This window comes from Mchenga conophoros, linkage group LG7 (genome assembly GCF_057382185.1).
Source record: "Mchenga conophoros isolate Kocher_MC1m ecotype Shallow Benthic linkage group LG7, M_conophoros_male_GT1.1, whole genome shotgun sequence".
NCBI classification, from domain to species: Eukaryota; Metazoa; Chordata; class Actinopteri; order Cichliformes; family Cichlidae; genus Mchenga; species Mchenga conophoros.
The window spans coordinates 55,711,692-55,732,061 of record NC_140532.1 but is presented as its reverse complement, the minus strand read 5'-3'; the positions used below and the strand labels follow the sequence as shown (position 1 = coordinate 55,732,061).

Genomic DNA, 20,370 nt, shown 5'->3' with positions numbered 1-20,370 from the left:
GAGTGGCTACAAGGCCAAAGGGTCAATCCACCACACACATGATGCAACAGCGCCATCTCCAGGCATGGCATCTGCAGAACATCACTATCAGTCCATTCGTGGAATTTAGCAACGGGTATAATAAACGTCTCCTTGCCAGTGTACTGTTTGTTCTCACCATGCATCTCAAAACGATTGTTTGACTGTTCATAACCAGGACAGCTCAGCAGTTGGTACTGTGGACTAAGTAAGAAGTAAGAAGGTTCTGGTTTGACTCCAGGAGCCAGCTGGGGCCTTCCTGTGTAGAGTTTGCATGTTCACCCTCTTCCCTCCATGCTTTCTCGAGCTTCCTCTTACAGTCCAAAGACGTGCACATAGGTGTTAATGGGACTGTGAATGGCTGTCTCCCTATGTCGGGGATAAGTTCACCTGGAGTTGGGTAAGTGGAAAAAGTAGATGGATGTTCATGTCCACTTGGTAGAGCCAAAGCAATATTTTTTTAGAGTGAATATGTAGACTGGTTAGTATCTGTATATATTTGTGGGTGGTTACATGATACAGATCATACTTTATTGGTCACTCCATCTTTGAAGTATTTCAAATTAGTGTATTAGTGTTACATGATATTATAATAAAAGTCTGTTTTTATTGCAGCCTTTTAATCAATAAATGTATAGTACAGATATAGATTCTGAATTTTGACAGTGTGTATAAAAGTGACACTTATCTTCAGATGTTTTACAGTAACCATCATACAACAATACATCAATGTGTTGCTTTTTTCTAATTAAAAAAATAGTAATTAATCTTTGTTATAAAAGGTGGTGGCCACGGCTTTTGCAGTTTGAAGCCAGAAATGAGGAGACACTTAAACAGAGAGAAGACATTTAAACAGGTGAATTTAGACATTATTGATTATGTGACACTAAGCGGACTTTACTAGGACACAACTAGAAAACACTCAACACTAAACTCAAAACACCAGAGTCTTCGGCTTTTCCCAAGGGAACTCCTTCCTGCCAAAATGACCGTAGCAGGCAGTGGCCTGGTAAATTGGCTTCTTCAGTCCCAGCTCTCTGTAAAAGCGAAGTGCTACACTGTTAATAAAAGAATCTCTTATCTTTATCAGATGCAACTAGGACAAACTGCACATACTTCACAATCACTCCAGGCCTCAGATCAAAGTTCTTCTGTACGATCTGCAGCAGCTCGTCTTCGTCTCTGTTAGATGTGCCGTAGTGAAACACTGAGATGGAGAGTGGATGGCTCACACCAATAGCATAGGAGATCTTAAGAGCATGGCAGAGTGGACACCAATTATCACACGTTAGACACAAAAACAGTGATGCGAATAAAGAGTGAAATACTTTCTTTACACGTTGATCCCCTTAATGCCATTCGATTGTCACCTGAACGAGAGCTCGCCTGCACAGTCCAGCCTTGACAAGTGACTTGGCTACCCAACGTGCTGCATAAGCTCCAGACCGATCTACTTTGGAATAGTCCTTTCCAGAGAAAGCCCCTCCTCCGTGCCCACCCCATCCTCCGTAGGTATCCACTATGATTTTACGTCCTGTGAGTCCCGCATCTCCCTGTTGATGTATAAAAAACGTCAAAGGCATATCATTCATGCCCTCACATCGGATGAAAATCACAATTTACTACAGGCTTTAGTCATTCCTAACCTGTGGACCCCCAAAAAGGAATTTCCCACTCGGCAGCAGATGGTAGATGGTGTTATCATCCAGGTACTTGGCAGGAATGACAGCCTTCACCACCTTCTCCATTAGGTTGCATCTGATCTCCTCCAGGGTGATGTCAGGACTGTGCTGTACTGAGATCACCACAGTGTGGACACGCAGGGGCTCCATGGCTCCCATGTTGTCTCGATACTCCACGGTGACCTACAGAAGAGAAACCAAAAAGCAGAGAGGGTATAGTTTCATCCATAATATTAAAGGAAAAACACAAAAAAGATGAAGTGTGCAAGATTTTCCTTGTGAAAAAGCTTACCTGTGATTTGGAGTCTGGCTGTATCCAAGGACACTCTCCATTCCGCGACAGCTCCTTCATCCTGTAGTTTAGTTTATGAGCCAGAAGCAGGGTCAACGGCATGCACTCCTCAGTCTCATCCGTGGCATAGCCAAACATCAAGCCCTTAAGGGTGAAAGGCCAGTTACATAACAGTTTGTATTTAAATCTTTAATTGCAAATATTTACAAATTATGTCTCTGAAAAATATGAAGTGTTTTGCAAATAAGTTGTTGCTTGGTTTGCCACTTGAATATCTCAACAAATAAGCTTACACAGTCATTCCAAGTAAATGAAACCCTGTAGTGAAGGTAATGCCTTGACCCCCTTTTCCCATATTTTTTATTTAGTGCTAAAAATCAAGTTTTTCAAACAGTCCTTCGGTGAATACACCATTTAAAAATTCTAAAGGGAGGCGAGGGAGTAGCGCCAATCATCAGTTTATTCACGATTTCTGAAAAACTGGAAATTCCTTGTGGTTACATGATATACACACACACACACACACACACACATTAATCTTTTATGAATATTATAGCAAAAAAATGTAAATAATAATTTACTTGGGAAGAAATAGTTCTACTTCATTAAAGAGATCAGAGACAGTAAGAGTTACACAAAAATATGTATGAAAGTTGTGACGTCGTTTCTTATGGGTAGTTTTCAGTATTTGAATGTCAAAAGAGTTACAATCAGAATTATGACTTTTTTCAATATTTTCATCTTTAAATTACAAAATTGTTGATTTATGAATTTCCTATGCCTTTGCTGCTGAACCAAAAACATAAAAAAAAGGATTAATGTGTTTATTATTGGCCTCCTAATCCTAGCCCCAACTCCAAAATACTTATTCAAACATGGTGGCTGAAAATCAAATACTGAACCTGGTCCCCTGCACCGATATCCTCCTGATCCCTGCCTTCGAACACACAGTCTGAGATCTCCGCACACTGCGGCTCCAGAGCCACTAGTACATTGCAGGTCTTGTAGTCAAAGCCTGCACATCACAGTTGAAAAAATATCAGCAACACTCTTTGACTCTGACTTTCTGTAAAACCACGTAATCAAAAGAATACCAATTTCATCCATAGTTTACCTTTTGAGGAGTCATCATAGCCAATCTTCTTAACGGTGTTTCGCACGACTGTCTGGAGGTCTACCGTGGCTTTGGATGTTACTTCTCCAACTAGTAAAATCATGCCAGTCTTTGCCACACATTCTGTAAAAAATCGAAACGAATACTGTGAGCGAGTCTCAGGAAGAGAGGAAGAAGATGGTTTGTTATCTGAAACTGCATTTATTTCGTCATCCAAGAGGAACCCAGAAGAAAAATGCTGACCTGAACTTTGATCTAAAAGGCAAACACTGTTTAATTATTAGTTACCAAATTAGCCTACCTTTGCAGCTACATTCAAAACTAATTGAACTTTATTCACTCTAAAGATCTGTTAGTACTATTAGTTCTGACACACCACGATCCATGCTCCATACTCCACCAACAACTCTCATCGTTCACATAACAATAGCAGATGATTTGGAATTTCTGTGTTGAATTCCTGACGGAAATCTTACTAAGTAGTGAAAACGTTATCACGCCAATCTAATAAAACTGGAAACTTACCACAGGCCACTTTAGAGTCAGGGTCTTGACTTAGGTACGCATCGAGCACAGCATCACTAATCTGATCACACATTTTATCTGTGAACACAAAATCAGTATGTAAAAAATTCTAATTGGGCAACAATAAAGTAAAGTGAAATAAAATAAATACATTCTGCAGATTTGTATTCACTTTGAATCCTGATATGTTGTAGAAGGATAATAATATATAAAATATGATAACAATGTTTATTTTTACTTTTTTTTTTTTTTTTTTTTTATTTCGCCTGTCCCATTTGGTTCTTTAGCCATCAGAATTGTTGTCTGAAGACCAACAAGGATACCCAATGGATTTACTTTGCCAAATGGATCATCGTGGCATTGCCGTATTGGTCCATTTGGTCGATCTTTGTTTTTATTATTTATTATATTTTATTTTCAGATGTTACAGACGGGACAGACATGAGTGAGAGATAGGAAAGGGAGAAAGAAAGAGGAAGGAAAGGAAAAACAGAAGGGGAGAGGGACAGTGAGAAAGGGGGGGAGAAAAAAAATAAAAATCTCCTGGATCACCTGTTGAGAGAAGAATAGAAAACAAGCAAAAAAAGACAAAAAAACCCCAAAACAAAGCAACATACTAAACACAACACCATCGCATTAATCTAGCTAAGTGTAAACAGCAGTAAATACTAAATATTCAATGTTGTTGTGCAGCACGCAGGACAGATGTGCTTCGAAGTAGCAGCCAAGAAAGGTGTAATTTGGGTCTACGAGCAGTGAACACCCGTGTGCATACAATGTTTATTTTTACTAAGCGATGTATTAAAGAAGTGTGGGTCAAAATTCCTCCACAATGATGAAAAATTAAGTCATAGATTATTTCAAGTCACTACTAATAAAGGCGATTCTACAAGCTACTTAGTTTGCATCATAATTGTATACTTAATCATACCAAGAAAACCACTTAACATATTTTCTAAAATGCTGAACTTTTCCAATAAATATTTTTCTCCTCCCACCTTTTGAGATTATCATGCTTTCTTTTCAAAGATGTTTCAAGTATGTTTAGTATTGAAGCTTCAATCTTGTTTAAATATTAAAACTACTTTAAATAAATTTTTATGTCACATTTTTGGCAATTTGCATATTTAATTTCAATTTTGGTTTAAATTATATTTCACGCTCTAGTGTTAGTTATAAAAAACATCTTAATTATTTAAGGTTCTCATTTTATTTATATTTTAAAAAAAATTGAATTTAGGATATAACATTTAATTATTCTGCCGCAAAAATAAATTTTTGAATATTTTAACATTCATATTCTCATTTAACGGAAATAACTGAAGTGTTAATTGACCATCATTATTTGCCCCCAATATCAGTTTTGAGTAAAATGATCTTCCATACACTTGTGTAGTTTGCTAACATCACGGCTGTGGTGAGTTACAAGGACAGACAATGTATGTGTGCATGTCCAGACATGTCCAAGTGTCTCTGATACATCCATGTGTGAATGTCTAGCTGGACATTGTTCGTTACACTGTGAGACATGAGTACAGCACTAGCCTACCGGAGTGTCCTTCTCCAACAGACTCCGACGTGAACAGGAAAGTCTTCCCGCTGCGGGTTCCGCTACCTTGGTTCATCTTCTGCTCGTCGACAGTCGCTGCAGAAAAGTTGAATTCAGCGGGTCAAAATGAAGCAAAGGGCAATCGTACCGATGTAGGTTTGCTTTATAAAGTGAAAGCTGCCTGTGATGTTCGCCGGCGCCGATTATATAAAGCAATGATTAACTCTGAAGGTTGAAGATAACTGTGATTTAGAAACTCCAGAAAGCAACTGATGAAACCTTTCATCAGTAGTCGTGCAGGAAAACACGATACATCAGCACACCGTAGAAGTAATTTCCGTTTCAGGATCTGCAAACAGCTGTAATGGCTGAAGAAGGAATGTTTGCAAGCTCGGGCAGCCTCAAGATGGCACTGTTGGGATGCATTTTCTTTTTTATATTGAACTTGTCACTCCCACTCCATGTATCTCACAGCTTTGGGCTAACAAATGAAGACTTTTCTAGAAAACACATTCCCAGCTTCTAAAATTATATGGAATATATTTAGACTGAGCCACTTAACAGGGCAGGGGCGGATCTACAGGTGCCCACCAGCTGAACCCACCCCCCACTTACAGTTTTATGTCCTTAAAAGTTACTTTAAAAAACTAACTGTTTTAACTTACCTACCTAAAAAATCGGGTTTGTTTTCTTAGAAGAGATTATATTAGAATAAATCGTTTTAAAGTGTTTTTGTGGATATTTTGTTGACTCCACTTGCATAAAGGGGATTTTTACTACTTCACTGAAGAGACATGTGCGACACTGCCTAGACCTCTTTGCCCCCAATGTAAAGTTTTCTAGAGCCACGTTTTCTAGATTAATTGTTCATCATGTAATAATAAAACTACAGACAAAACACTGGTTCTATAAAAGCATGCGCTCCAAAGAGAAATACACAGAGGCAATTTACTCAAATCTCTTACTGTGTGTAACTCAACTAATTATGAATACTTGCTTGCATTGTGATTGTAGCTGGATAAGCCTATCCGGTTGTTCAGTCTGACGTCACTAGCCGTGTCTGGGTCTAAACTCCGCTGCAGGTCCATATATCAAACGATCACTATGGCATTACTGAGAGTTGAAAAACTGTCTAAAGTCTTTCATCTTTAATAAAATGATCAGTGTCTGCTCTACCAGGCGTAACAATTGAGTTTAACATCCAGGCATCCATGAAAACGGAATTTATGACATTTAACGGAGTTAGAAGTTAGCAGGGAGTTAGCTCGCTAGCTTCTATCTAAATACAATATAGCATGTCCTGACTGCGGGGTTTTGGAAACAAATTAAAACGTACAGCTCTGTTATCACTTCCAGCATAAATGAAGACAGAAAACTAAACAGCAGTGACGTTTGTAGGGTTACTGAAGTTGGGCTAGCTGGTATATAATGATGTGCTACGTGACCGCTAGCGACACAGGTATGTTAGCATAATATAAACAAGCTAACTTTTTTTCCACTCGATAAAAGTTAACATGAGTGTTCTCGGTGGTCAGAAACAAATGTAATCGCATGGCAGGATGCTGTAAAAGGACCAAACTTCAACCAGGAGAACAACTGAGATAATCCATCCACAATACGAGGTTAGTCATTCATATACTGCTGCATGGGCTGGGCTGTAGTTACATCCTAAGGTTTTAAAAACTGAGCTTAAATAAATGATTAGCGGTAATAAAAGCCGAGGGAGGTCAACAGTGATCACTGACTGTTTTAGGAGCTTTTTGAGATCAAATAGAAGAAAATACATAACATTAAACATGTTAACAACACAAAAGCCATATTAAACGCAGACAACTTTAGACCCGGAAGTAGGATTCGTGGCGTCATCACTGAACAACCGGATTAAGACCATGGATACAACTTTTTTTAATGCTTCATATTAAAGAAAAGAAACATAATGTTTAGTGATGCAAAGACTTGTAATATTAGTTTCTTCTGTGATTTAGCTGTTCAGTATTCACTCTTTTAGCTTCTCCATCTGTCCACCAGATGCCATCAGACTTTGCTCCTCACCCAGTCACCTGATTCACTTATCTGCACTAACCCATGATCTGTAGCCACACCCATTCACACACCTGCTTCCCTTTACCCCTCAGTTTGCAGTCCTACCCATTACTTCATCTGGCAAGTAACCAACCTGTATCTGTCCTCTCCCTTTCAGCCTAAGGCTACCTTTTTTGTACCAGTGACTTCAAGCAAGCCAGCATTGATGCACACTTAAAGATTTGTCTTTATTATTTCCACTTCAGTAATCCACAGCTACTGTTAGTATTTGGCAAGCATTCTCCCTCTCAATGATCAGTTCCCACAACTCACACCCAGATCCTCTTTATTAGAGAAGTACATCCTGAGCTCAGTAAATAGAATTAATGGTTGAATGGCTTCAGTATTTATGTGTTACTAATGCTTTATTTTTCTTTGACTGCTACACAATCTTCAGTTATTCCTTGTCCTTTCAGCAGAAAAATGACACACAAATGAACACACATGCACACAAACACTACTGTGTTGCACTGTGGGGGAAGAAAGCTGAAACAGCAAAAAAAAAAAAAAACTGTAAATGAAGCACAATTTGGTGTGAAAACAAGACATACAAAACCTACACACATAACATATCCAGGCCCCGCAGGCTAACCCACTGTGTTAATCTAACGGTTATATTGTTAAAATAATATTCAACTTGTATCCCATATTGCAGCTTTATTTCTGAATCACCGAAGACGATTTAAAAAGGCAAAGGCCATGCAAAAATGACCAGAAATAGATATGATACATTGATGAGACAGCTTACAGACACTGGTAAATAGTGCGTCTTGTGACCTGTTTTATATAACATATTTTCAAAAGTTTTCTAGTAATTACATAAAAAGGGGCTAACCTGCACTAAACCGACGCTTGAATATGTTAGAATGAAGCATAATTTCACAACAGAACTTTGAAACTGTCATGTGTGGGCTGCTACACTGGTGAAATAACAAACTGCACAACACAGGATGAGGAAATGAAGTGGAGCAGCCGAGTGAATACACCCCTTTATTGCCTTGCAAATATCCCTCTGCCGCAAACACAGAGTACTTTGCCCAGACATATCAGCTCAACACTGGCCTGCATTTACCACTCTGACAGCTGATGGTATGTAAACCACACAGAACTAAAACCAGTAGACACTTATTTACCAGCTTAACTTCAATCTTCTTTGTCTGTAATAACTAAACAGGGTGGCTGTTTTTGCTCTTATGTAGTGATCATATAGCGGCCTAGTTCCTCAAAAGCAGGAAATGAAAGTACTGCATGTTCATGTTCGACTAAATTTAGTTCTCTCTGGTGATGGCGACTTGTTCTGGTAAAACAGTGAGACTTTGATTGCGGCAACTGTTAGTTAATAAGTAACTGTGAAGAGGTGCAACCTTCAGGAAACGTTTGTCCAGCTTTTGCTGTATGACCCGAAACACAGATCTCTATGTTTGTTTATTAAATTAGTTGGACTGAACTCGTCTGAAGATTTCCTTTTTTTGTTCGAAGCTGGATTTTGCTGTTTTGACCAGGAAACAGTGTTGCTATGGTAAGTCGATGTTATTTTTAGACTATAACTTCATTTTTGCCTAATATACTGCTCTTCTATTGATGACTGAGGGTGACTTGATGTCAATCTTGACATTATTGAACAATCCCGTATCAAAATTTTGAAAGTAAAATTTACTTTGTGACAATGGTGCTCATCTGGCAGTGACACAGGCCTTGGTAAACTTACTGACACTTGACAGCACTTTTTCCTGTTAGCACAGTTGCAGGAAGTAAGGTTTGGTTCTTAGAAATAACTTATACAGGGACTGTAGCACCGCCATTTGCCCGGCAGACCTGTAGTGGCATACACATGGTAGTAAATGTTTGGATAAGGGACCAACAGCACTAAAAGTGAATCAATTTCCACCATTTTTCACAGGCTGACCAACATTCTCAGCCAACTCCCGCTGTTCCGGCCTCTAAGCTTGACCAAGTGCAAGGTCAGGTAAATGAGGTTAAAGTTATTCTGACAGACAACATCAACAAAGTGCTGGAGAGAGGCGACAGATTAGATGATCTGATTGGCAAGACGGATGACCTGCAGGCGTCTGTAAGTATCCGATCGTGGGCCTTTTAGGAAGAAGCTTGAATCCATTTTATCTTTTATCATATATGAAGATATTATGTTTAGCTGTGCTACAAAGCATATTTATGCTTTTTGTTCATAAAGTAAAGCTTTCAGATACTTTGAGTGATTTCATGATTTCTGGGGATAGTATGGTATGTTTGTAACTAGACGGGTTGAGATTTAAAAAGAAAATCCTGCTCCTGATACATATAGTCATAATAAAATGCCTTATTTGACACTAAAGCAGTTTCCTAACCTTTACAGTTTGTTGTCTGATTAGGGAAACGTCCCTAGCAGTTTCCAGTTCCCCTATAAACCTTTGTTTTCTTTTGCTTTCATTTACAGACCAAATTTGTAAAATAACCCACACATTGCTACCTGTTTCAGCTATTCAACTACATTTCTTTTTTAACGCTCACCCACTTTTAAATGTTTTATTGTTACTTTTAGCTAGGATGTTTAAACAGTTATACACTACTGCGGTCACCCCTTTAGTTTAGTATCTATTTCATCTCAATTATTTATATATGTATGGTAACTTGTTCTCACTAGATACTTAATATTTCAGTATTTCATGCACATTTACATCTTTGCAATACATGTAACCATCCTTGGGAAACAAAAACTCAGTTTGTTCTTCTAGTATTTTAGGGTCCCTGTTTTAATTATCCATTCATCATTCTTCATCACTTTGTAATCACTCAATCAGAAACCTTCGTGTTCATCTCTAAAGCGAGATTGCTTGTCTTTAAACGACGCATGTGCTTCCCCAAATATCAGGGTTTAATTTGGCAGTTTTTTTTCTTTTCAGGCTGACTCATTCCAGAGAACATCCACAAGGGTGGCCAGAAAATACTGGTGGAAAAATGTTAAAATGATGATCCTAATCGGTGTGATTGTGCTGATCATCATCATCCTCATCATCCTTGCTGCCACAAAAGTTATATAAATTCCACGTTTACCTACTCAAGGCTGAAAGCTACAAACATGGCGCTTACCGGCATTTGAATTACTCTTGCAAGTGATCACTTCAGCTTAAGCAAAGACATGTAAATTTAAAGGGCTAATGATTGTTGATTATGTTATTTTGTGACAACATAATGTGAAAAAGAAATTGAGAGCAGCAGAGATTGAAGTGATATGAAGTTAGCTGAAATACTTTAACACTCCAACAGTCTTACGTGTGTGACATAAAACCACTCTATTAATGGAACAGAAATTCAAATGTGTTTATTTTTATTTGTCGCATTTCTTCATGTCCAATACACTGTATATATATTGTATGTTTATGACTGTCAAACTCTGTAATAACATATTTAATATATGATTGATGAATATGATAAAGATAATGAATTGTAATAACACATTTTGTATCTTTGCTACCACATTACTGAATATGTGAGTGATTTGTTCCAACCAATGTTACATTTCAGTCATGGAATATATGAAGCAGTTCACAAGTTAGCATTTGGACATAAGTACAAAAAACGAAGGGATGAGGAAAGCAAACTGATCAAACATTGCAGCAATCCAAATAAATGCATAACAATGAAATACTCAGTAGGTATAGGAGAAAATGTACTGTAGGTCTCGGTGTTCTTCAATTACTGTCTTACAACTAGCTAAGTAATCTTTGCTGGATGCCATCATCTCTCTGGCCAACGCTCCAACAGCGCACGGTAGACTTTCATCACTCTGAAACCTATGAAAAACAAACAACAATAAATCAGCTATAGACAAACAAAGAGGGTAAGATTGCAAAACAATAGGAATCCCCTGTGTTTATAATGTCCAATGTAATAAAAAAAACTATAAGAAAAAAACCAAACTGATTATTTTAACATATTACATAAAAAGTTAGAAAGTTAAGCTAGAGATCTTGAAGTGCATTAAATTGAAGAAGTCAAAGCCAAAATACTAAATGGAAGAAATGTTCAGATTGGTCAAAAATACACATTAAAGAAAGCATTACATGCAAATTTTCTGGAGATGTAGTGACACTTTGATTCTTCTCATTTTACCAAAGGTTATAAGAGGAAAATTTGTTACAGGAAAATTAACAAAAGGAGGAGCCTTTTCCATCGCTGTGAGTAACACAAAACAGAACAATACATGTACACAAATTAAAGCACTTTATCCCCCAGCACAGTAGAGTCCAAATACGAACCAGGTTTTAGCTCATGGACTACTGGCTACAAGAGCTAAATAAAGAAACAAGCATTTTAATTAAGATTAGGGATGCATATATTAACATTAGGAACTGGAAAGTCCAGAGAAAGCTGTATGTATCCTTTAAAAAACAAAGTTATTTTTTCAGATTTATAATTATTACTTGTGGGGGAGTAAGGGCCTGTAAAAAATGACAATTACATATGTATATTTTACGTTTTACATTACAAACAATTGCAAAGAAATTAAAAAATTGAAAGAAAGATGACAAAGCTGGACGTGTCCCATATTGTTTAGTTTAGAAATGCTGATACAGGATGTTGGAAGACCATACCAAATGGCAGCATTCGAGAGCGTATGCTTCTCATACCCGGTCCGCATTGAGCGGGCCCTGAGAGTATCTGGGAGTCAGCTCATGGCCTGCAAGGAAGCTCCGCTGGCAGGTACAAACAAGGTATGTCAGAGTTAGGAGACAACATACTTCCTTCTGTTTCCTTGCACATCCTTAACTTTGGCATCCATTTACTGTAGTAGCAGTACATTACCTGTTAACTTTACAGTTTAAAAAAAAAAGAGAAGATGCAAAAGAGGCAGCAGAAGCCGGCTGTTAAAATAATCGCCACAAGAGCGTAGCCTCTATGTTACCACTACTGTAAAGCACTTCAGGGTGCTGAGAAAAAGAAATTTATGGAGGAAATTATGCATAATGTTACCAAACATCAAAGTAAATATAAAACTACTTTAAGTTTAAAAGCAAAAAAGTATATATGTACTATTACATACCTATTTCAAGAGGAGGGTTTCCCCTATTAATACGGCTTGTAACTGTTCGTGTGACCACCACGTCGTGGCGACTTGCCATAACCACCAGATTGATCTGCACATGTGAACAAAGTGGAAATTTCACACGTTTGTATTGTTTCAAAAGTAGAAAAAAAACTGGCCGTAAAACTATACTCACTGTTGTAGTCACCATAGCCATAATAGTTGTTGTAACCAGAGTAATCATAGCCACCATATCCTCCATAGCCTTGATTACCGTAACCATAGTTGCCATAATTTCCATAGCCTTGATTCCAGTAGTTGCCATAACCCTGGTTCCAATTTTGATTTGGGCCTGAAACAAAAAACAGACACCAAGTTGACATAAACTGACCTGTGTTTCAAACTAAAAATGAAACTGTCAAACCTCATCTTCTATTATTAAATCAGACTGTTAGATTGAGAGCAGACTTAACTGCTAATTTTGTGATTTACATCCCAGAAATGTAAAACAGTTAAGAATTTTGTATGTGTGTGTTTTTAGTTTGTTTGTTTTTTAATTACTGTTTTACCATCACATTTACATAACAAGCCTAGCAGAGGAGAAAGCTTTGTTATCTTTAAGAACAGAAAACACTTTTTTGCACAGTTTGTACAAGTAAGCTTTATAAATATCTTTACCTGCAAGAAGTTATGCAAAACAGTCTACACTCACCACCTCTTCCCCGAGACCTAGATGAATATCCTCCTCTGCCACCCCAATACTGCTGCTGTTGGTACTGCTCCTTAGACATCGCCACTTTTATTTCACACTATAAGAAATTACCAGATTAAGTCAAATTAAGGTCCCATAATTCACCACAAATTCACACAAGTCTTCCATGTTCGTACACATTTTATATGTATATATATACATAAATCTCTCTCTCTCCATATATATATATATATATATATATATATATATATATATATATATATATATATACACACACATACCTCTTGCAGGTATGTATACACACACACACACATTTCAATTTCAGTGTCTGTAGCTTTAAATTAAATTAGGATTGGTTGTGCATCCGCCCCTTTAAAGAAGGGTCTGTGAGTGACAGTTAGAAGCAGCCAATAGGAGCAGCCCAGCTCATTTACACTATACTGCTGTCAAACAGACCAGAATGAGACACACTGTAGCTTCCAACTTTCTCCCTGCACACCACTCTTACTTTAAAACACAGCCAAATTGTCTGCACGATCTTTGTTTTTTCACATATATAAATGCAAAGTTTGTCCAACAAAGTGCTGCAGTTACAAAAATCTAAATTTCATTGGTGGGGAGCAGCCTCTTGGTAAACAGCTCTCCGTTAGTAATGGACCACATTAAAGTCAATGTTTCAAAGTAGTTCTCTTGTCTTACAACAGAATCCAAAAAATATACCCATGAGTGCACAGTTATTGTAAATTTGAATGAGTACAGAGATTAGAAAAGAAGCAAACAGATGTAAATGCTAACAGAAAGCCAGATGAGTTTAAGTGCACTGAAGCATATAAAGTAACACCCACACAGTACTTTTTAAAAGGTTACTAATCTGTCTGTAATAATTCCACAAAGTCACTATCCTCAGCATTTCTTTTTCCCCAGAGCTTTGACACGCTTTGACTGTGTATACAGTCAAAGCTAACAATTATGTTAGCCACATTATCTACATTTGAAAAGAACAGGGCTGCTTTAGTTGCTGTCACGTCGCTGCTGTGTGGCTCTGGTGTTTAACACCTTAGTTTGATTCATAATTATCATGTTAAAACACCAAAGTCACATAAACGAACCTTTTGATGCAGCAGTAAAGCAACAGGTTGATCAGCTATAAAATTTATAAGTGGAGTCTGGCTGCTTTGATAAGACAATGAGAGTGGCCTCAGTTCAGGTAAACTAACGGGGTTTTTTAAAATTAATGTATTAATGTTTCATTTATTTATTTGTAATAGAGACAGAACGGTAGGGAGAGACTGAGTGAGAGAAGACATACAGCTTTTCAACATATGCATCGCAGACTTTTTTCTACATATAAAAAGGGGGGGAATTCTGAAAAATAAAAACACATAATATAGGACCTAAAAGAAAAGGACTGTACCTTGCTTAATCCAATATTGTGGTACTTTTTTTCCATAATCTTCTTTACTGGCTCCTCCTCCTTGAATGTGATGAAACAGAAGCCTCTCCTTTTGTTTGTTTTGTTCTCCATGGGAAGCTCAACGGACTCCACCTGTTCACATTAAGACATAATTTAATGGGCAAATAGGAGCCCTGCAGAGCCACACAGAACAAGTGGGGAAAAAGATCAAACAAAATCTAATTTTCACAAGTCACTCACCTCTCCGAAGGCACCAAAATACTCTCTGACTTTCTCTTCAGGAGTGTCAGGAGAGAGACCACCAACAAAGATCTTCTTTACTGGCTCCTTGCTCTTCATGGCCTTGGCTTTTTTGGGGTCAATCACCTTCCCATTAAGTTTATGTTCTTTCTGTGAGGCAACCTGTAAAGCAATATAGACCATTGACAAAAATGTACATACGTGAATATTTCATCTTTCATTTTGATTTAGCGGAACGGATGTTTGATTGTTTGGGCATCATTGAGCTCAAACTTTATAGGTTGTATTCATAAACCGCGCAGTAGTATAGTTACATTCATTCTAATTTAAATCCAAATTGCCAAAAAAGGCCAAATATTAAAATTTTCTGCTAATCATTAAATAAAACTGAAAAAAAAAAGCCACCCACACAGACATGAAACTGCACAATCACAGGAAGTTCATGTCTGTTAGAAAAGCAAATTTACTGGTAATTAAAAAAAAAAAACCACACACATCCCCTTATGTGAACAGGATAATACCTTATCAACACTTTCAGGTTCTTTGAAGAGCACAAACCCAAAACCCCTTGACCGTCCAGTCATGGGGTCCAGCTTTAACGTGCAGTCTACCACTTCCCCAAACTTTGAAAAGTAATCTTTCAGGTCCTTCTTAGTCGTGTCCCAGCTGAGGCCTCCAACAAACATCTTCCTGTTGACAAATCACACAAAAATAAGCAGGTGGTGTCTATGTGTTGAGACTGCTTTATAAGATCTCTACAGTGGGGCAAAAAAGTATTTAGTCAGCCACCGATTGTGCAAGTTCCCCCACTTAAAATGATGACAGAGGTCAGTAATTTGCACCAGAGGTACACTTCAACTGTGAGAGACAGAATGTGAAAAAAAAAAATCCATGAATCCACATGGTAGGATTTGTAAAGAATTTATTTGTAAATCAGGGTGGAAAATAAGTATTTGGTCAATAACAAAAATACAACTCAATACTTTGTAACATAACCTTTGTTGGCAATAACAGAGGTCAAACGTTTACTATAGGTCTTTACCAGGTTTGCACACACAGTAGCTGGTATTTTGGCCCATTCCTCCATGCAGATCTTCTCGAGAGCAGTGATGTTTTGGGGCTGTCGCCAAGCAACACAGACTTTCAACTCCCGCCACAGATTTTCTATGGGGTTGAGGTCTGGAGACTGGCTAGGCCACTCCAGGACTTTCAAATGCTTCTTACGGAGCCACTCCTTTGTTGCCCGGGCGGTGTGTTTTGGATCATTGTCATGTTGGAAGACCCAGCCTCATTTCATCTTCAAAGTTCTCACTGATGGAAGGAGGTTTTGGCTCAAAATCTCACGATACATGGCCCCATTCATTCTGTCCTTAACACGGATCAGTCGTCCTGTCCCCTTGGCAGAAAAACAGCCCCATAGCATGATGTTTCCACCCCCATGCTTCACAGTAGGTATGGTGTTCTTGGGATGCAACTCAGTATTCTTCTTCCTCCAAACACGACGAGTTGAGTTTATACCAAAAAGTTCTACTTTGGTTTCATCTGACCACATGACATTCTCCCAATCCTCTGCTGTATCATCCATGTGCTCTCTGGCAAACTTCAGACGGGCCTGGACATGCACTGGCTTCAGCAGCGGAACACGTCTGGCACTGCGGGATTTGATTCCCTGCCATTGTAGTGTGTTACTGATGGTGACCTTTGTTACTTTGGTCCCAGCTCTCTGCAGGTCATTCACCAGGTCCCCCCCGTGTGGTTCTGGGATCTTTGCTCACCGTTCTCATGATCATTTTGACCCCACGGGATGAGATCTTGCGTGGAGCCCCAGATCGAGGGAGATTATCAGTGGTCTTGTATGTCTTCCATTTTCTGATGATTGCTCCCACAGTTGATTTTTTCACACCAAGCTGCTTGCCTATTGTAGATTCACTCTTCCCAGTCTGGTGCAGGTCTACAATACTTTTCCTGGTGTCCTTCCAAAGCTCTTTGGTCTTGGCCATGGCGGAGTTTGGAGTCTGACTGTTTGAGGCTGTGGACAGGTGTCTTTTATACAGATGATGAGTTCAAACAGGTGCCATTCATACAGGTAACAAGTGGGGGACAGAAAAGCTTCTTACAGGAGACGTTACAGGTCTGTGAGAGCCAGAGATTTTCCTTGTTTGAGGTGACCAAATACTTATTTTCCACCCTGATTTACGAATAAATTCTTTACAAATCCTACCATGTGAATTCATGGATTTTTTTTCACATTCTGTCTCTCACAGTTGAAGTGTACCTCTGGTGCAAATTACTGACCTCTGTCATCATTTTAAGTGGGGGAACTTGCACAATCGGTGGCTGACTAAGTACTTTTTTGCCCCACTGTATGCAAGCTTCTTTAAACAGCTGGGCTGCTCAAAGGTCCCCTCATTTGCTACAAGTAATCTATGTAACTTGCTTAGTAAGTAATTTATCATCAATTTACATCCAGACAATACAATATCAAACACAGCAGATTCTCCATTCATTAGGTGACTAATGAGGACCTGATTTAATCTTTTATGTGCAATCAAAATGTGAACACATACAAGGGTTTTTCTTAGCTCAAAATGGGCCTTCACATATAAACATGTTTTGTCCATATTAAAATAGGGCAAAGAATCTGTTCCCTTTCTTAACAGAAGCCTGTTAACATCTTTCTGTTGTTTATGACCATTTGATAAAGAGAAATGTATTTATTCTTGAGTAAATTCAACTATAATCATGAAACGTGGGGTAATTGTTTTGTTATTTTAAAGTGATGGTGATTTTTAAATGGTGTAAGTCCAAAACCCCTTTCTATATCAGAATCAATCACTTTATTGCAAGGAAAACCATGCATATAAATCCACCAGTGAAGTACTGTAGACCTGCAACCAACCAGTGCAGTGTTATTATCAAGAAAGATGGTTTTGTTTACAACTGCAGTGATAAAATGTTAAGATATTCCCTAAATTGAACCTGTTCTAATTCTTTTTAATTAAGGGATTCAGTGACCAGGTTGATATAAAAGGACTGTGACTCACAGCTGATGGCGATATATATATTTTGTAAGTCTTGTGACTTTATTTTGGGTTTTATTTCCCACCTTTCCTAAAAAGGGAAACAAAAATCCTGCACTGTAATGTATGCTCTTCATACAATTTTGGAACCATTAGCTCCACTTTTGATTGATATTGCCAACACTTAAACGTTTGCTAATTATTAGCCAATATCAATGATTGGTAATCTAATGCAATCTTCTTCTTTTTAGTGCTCCCATTGGACGTCGCTAAAACGGATAATTTGCCTATACTTCACCCTATTCTTTGCATCATTTTCTGTCACACCACAGGACAATAACAAACCAATACTCTGTATATGCATCCATACTTTGTGAAGGTTCTCAGTCATCCAGGTCATCGTAGTCAAAGGAGCTTGCAAAGAAAAGCGTCTGGACTTCTTTAAGTTACTTGAAGACGTTTCACCTCTCATCCGAGAAGCTTCTTCAGTTCTAAGGTCAAATGGTGGAGAGTCCCAGATATAAACCTAGTGGGAGTAACCCCCCACAGAGGGACAAAAGGACCCCCTGATGATCCTCTAATCGCCTGAGCCAAGGTGTGAAACTGGGTGTGGGTCCCAATCAGCCAGAGTTTCGGGTGAGTTCATTGTGAAACCTGGCCCCACCTTATGCGAGGTCTGGGCATTCCTCGCTGCACTGTACAGCGGTTGTTGTTGCGTCTGTCTGAACATTGTCATCCCCTATGTAGCCGGTGTATCAGAAAAACTCAGGAGAGTTTTCTCCAAGCATGACATCCCGGTGCATTTCAGACCCAGCAACACGCTCAGACAGAAACTGGTTCACCCGAAAGACAAAACGCCAAAACACAAACTTAACAATGTGGTGTATGCTGTACAGTGCAGCGAGGAATGCCCAGACCTCTACATTGGAGAGACCAAACAGCCACTTCACAAGCGCATGGCACAACACAGAAGAGCCACCTCCACAGGACAAGACTCAGCAGTCCATCTGCATCTTAAGGATAAAGGACACTCTTTCGAGGATGCCAATGTTCACATTTTGGACAGAGAGGACAGATGGTTTGAAAGAGGAGTGAAAGAAGCCATCTATGTCCACTGTGAGCGACCATCTTTGAACAGAGGCGGGGGTTTACGACACCAACTCTCTGCCATCTATAATCCAGTTTTGAGATCCCTTCCCAGACGCCTTAACGCCCACTCACATCCTGGGCCATCTGATCTCAGGAATTCGCATAAGGTGGGGCCAGGTTTCACAATGAACTCACCCGAAACTCTGGCTGATTGGGACCCACACCCAGTTTCACACCTTGGCTCAGGCGATTAGAGGATCATCAGGGGGTCCTTTTGTCCCTCTGTGGGGGGTTACTCCCACTAGATTTATATCTGGGACTCTCCACCATTTGACCTTAGAACTGAAGAAGCTTCACGGATGAGAGGTGAAACGTCTTCAAGCAACTTAAAGAAGTCAAGACGCTTTTCTTTGCAAGCTCCTTTGACATCCATACTTTGATTTTCTGAACAACAGGCAAAGCTGTTTTTCTAAACAGAAAACTGAAAATAATAACAAACATTCAAAAGTAAATGATATTTGAAAATATCACTTACTTTAGTCTAACATTTCCTTTTAAAACCCAAACTTTTAAAATAGCAAACCGGTAACACTCAAACACCTCGGAAATCGTTCTAGTGTAATGTTTAGTTTATGAATGCTTGTTAAAATAATCACCCCTCCTAATGAATAAAGTAGTACCCAACAATAACAATGCCAGGTCCTGCAAAAATCCGGTCCTGCAGCTACAGCATCTTTTCGATTATCAACAGTGAACCTGAGTCTATCCACCCTTCACCATCACCATACCCTTCATCCTCCTCGTTTTTACTGGCGTCGATCCTTGATCCTTCGGCCTCGCCCCCCATAAGGCCACAGTCCCCCGCTGCTGACATCGGGTCGTCACTGTTCGCCTCTCCATCCTCCTCCATTCTCATCATGTTCGGGTCGTCGCTTAATTCATAATCATCCGACATGTTTCGGGTTTTTCTGGAACAAGACTTAAACTAAAGCTTCACCCCTAAAGGGCTCTGAACTCAAAGCTACGTCAGATATCTCTGCTGGAGCTAAGCTAACTGTCTGGCTTCTGTCAGCTAACTGATGACAGGCTAGTCGCTGGCTAATATTTTGATATCATATGCTGTTAAATAAAATGTCCGTCGCTAGTTAGAACAAGCTAACTGGTTGGGTTACGTGAATCCAATGTGGGGTTAGTATGAATTTGGAGAAAACAACGCTCGGTATGAAAAAAAATTAGGTTGAAGTTACGATAATATTGAGAGGTGACTTATGAGCGTCGCTTTGTTTTCGTCGCCGTCATCTTCTTCTTCGTCGGTTAAAAACGGCTGTCAAACCGACGTGAAAGCTAGACCGCGCCCCCTTCTTTATGTAACAAATAGTACATTTTGGGCTTAATTCCCTCTTTTTTGTAGAGCCGTTTGCAAAAATACAGATGAAAAAAAGGAAATAATTGAGGCAAAAAGTAAGGAACAGAGCAAACCAAAAAGCAGAATTATGTAAAAGACATTTTTCAGTTAGTAATTTATACTCTGAACAAATTTTTGGTCAATAATACACCAAAGACAAAAAGTAGATTCATCATGATTGATGAATCAAATAACCAACCCACCC

General features: G+C 38.8%; 3 protein-coding genes across 8 annotated transcripts; 1 reads left to right on the top strand and 2 right to left on the bottom strand.

The window, feature by feature from the left end:
- Positions 1–621: 621 nt before the first annotated feature.
- mat2al (methionine adenosyltransferase II, alpha-like) lies at positions 622–5,565 on the bottom strand. Its single transcript, XM_085280287.1, has 9 exons — positions 5,181–5,565; positions 3,632–3,709; positions 3,107–3,229; positions 2,895–3,007; positions 1,993–2,136; positions 1,665–1,883; positions 1,389–1,571; positions 1,135–1,268; positions 622–1,055 (listed from the first exon to the last, which is right to left on the bottom strand). The coding sequence occupies exons 1-9, from the start codon at positions 5,254–5,256 to the stop codon at positions 953–955; spliced, it is 1,173 nt and encodes a 390-aa protein (XP_085136413.1). The 5' UTR covers positions 5,257–5,565; the 3' UTR covers positions 622–952.
- A 2,654-nt stretch (positions 5,566–8,219) lies between these two features.
- On the top strand, positions 8,220–10,715 carry LOC146571212 (vesicle-associated membrane protein 8). 2 transcript variants are annotated; one of them, XM_085280291.1, is made up of 4 exons: positions 8,220–8,351; positions 8,700–8,781; positions 9,163–9,333; positions 10,163–10,715. In XM_085280291.1, the coding sequence occupies exons 2-4, from the start codon at positions 8,779–8,781 to the stop codon at positions 10,298–10,300; spliced, it is 312 nt and encodes a 103-aa protein (XP_085136417.1). In that variant the 5' UTR covers positions 8,220–8,351; positions 8,700–8,778; the 3' UTR covers positions 10,301–10,715. The 2 variants fall into 2 exon arrangements, with proteins under 2 accessions (XP_085136417.1, XP_085136418.1); XM_085280292.1 differs by having other exon boundaries at positions 8,236–8,351; positions 8,742–8,781.
- On the bottom strand, positions 10,571–20,086 carry hnrnpd (heterogeneous nuclear ribonucleoprotein D). 5 transcript variants are annotated; one of them, XR_014893082.1, is made up of 9 exons: positions 19,549–20,086; positions 15,173–15,341; positions 14,652–14,813; positions 14,412–14,543; positions 12,998–13,094; positions 12,482–12,637; positions 12,304–12,397; positions 11,855–11,956; positions 10,571–11,053 (listed from the first exon to the last, which is right to left on the bottom strand). XR_014893082.1 is itself a non-coding variant. In XM_085280289.1 (8 exons), the coding sequence occupies exons 1-7, from the start codon at positions 19,713–19,715 to the stop codon at positions 12,330–12,332; spliced, it is 951 nt and encodes a 316-aa protein (XP_085136415.1). In that variant the 5' UTR covers positions 19,716–20,086; the 3' UTR covers positions 10,571–11,956; positions 12,304–12,329. The 5 variants fall into 5 exon arrangements, 3 of the variants coding, with proteins under 3 accessions (XP_085136415.1, XP_085136416.1, XP_085136414.1); XR_014893081.1 differs by having other exon boundaries at positions 11,855–12,397; XM_085280289.1 differs by having other exon boundaries at positions 10,571–11,956.
- Between the last annotated feature and the right edge of the window lie 284 nt (positions 20,087–20,370).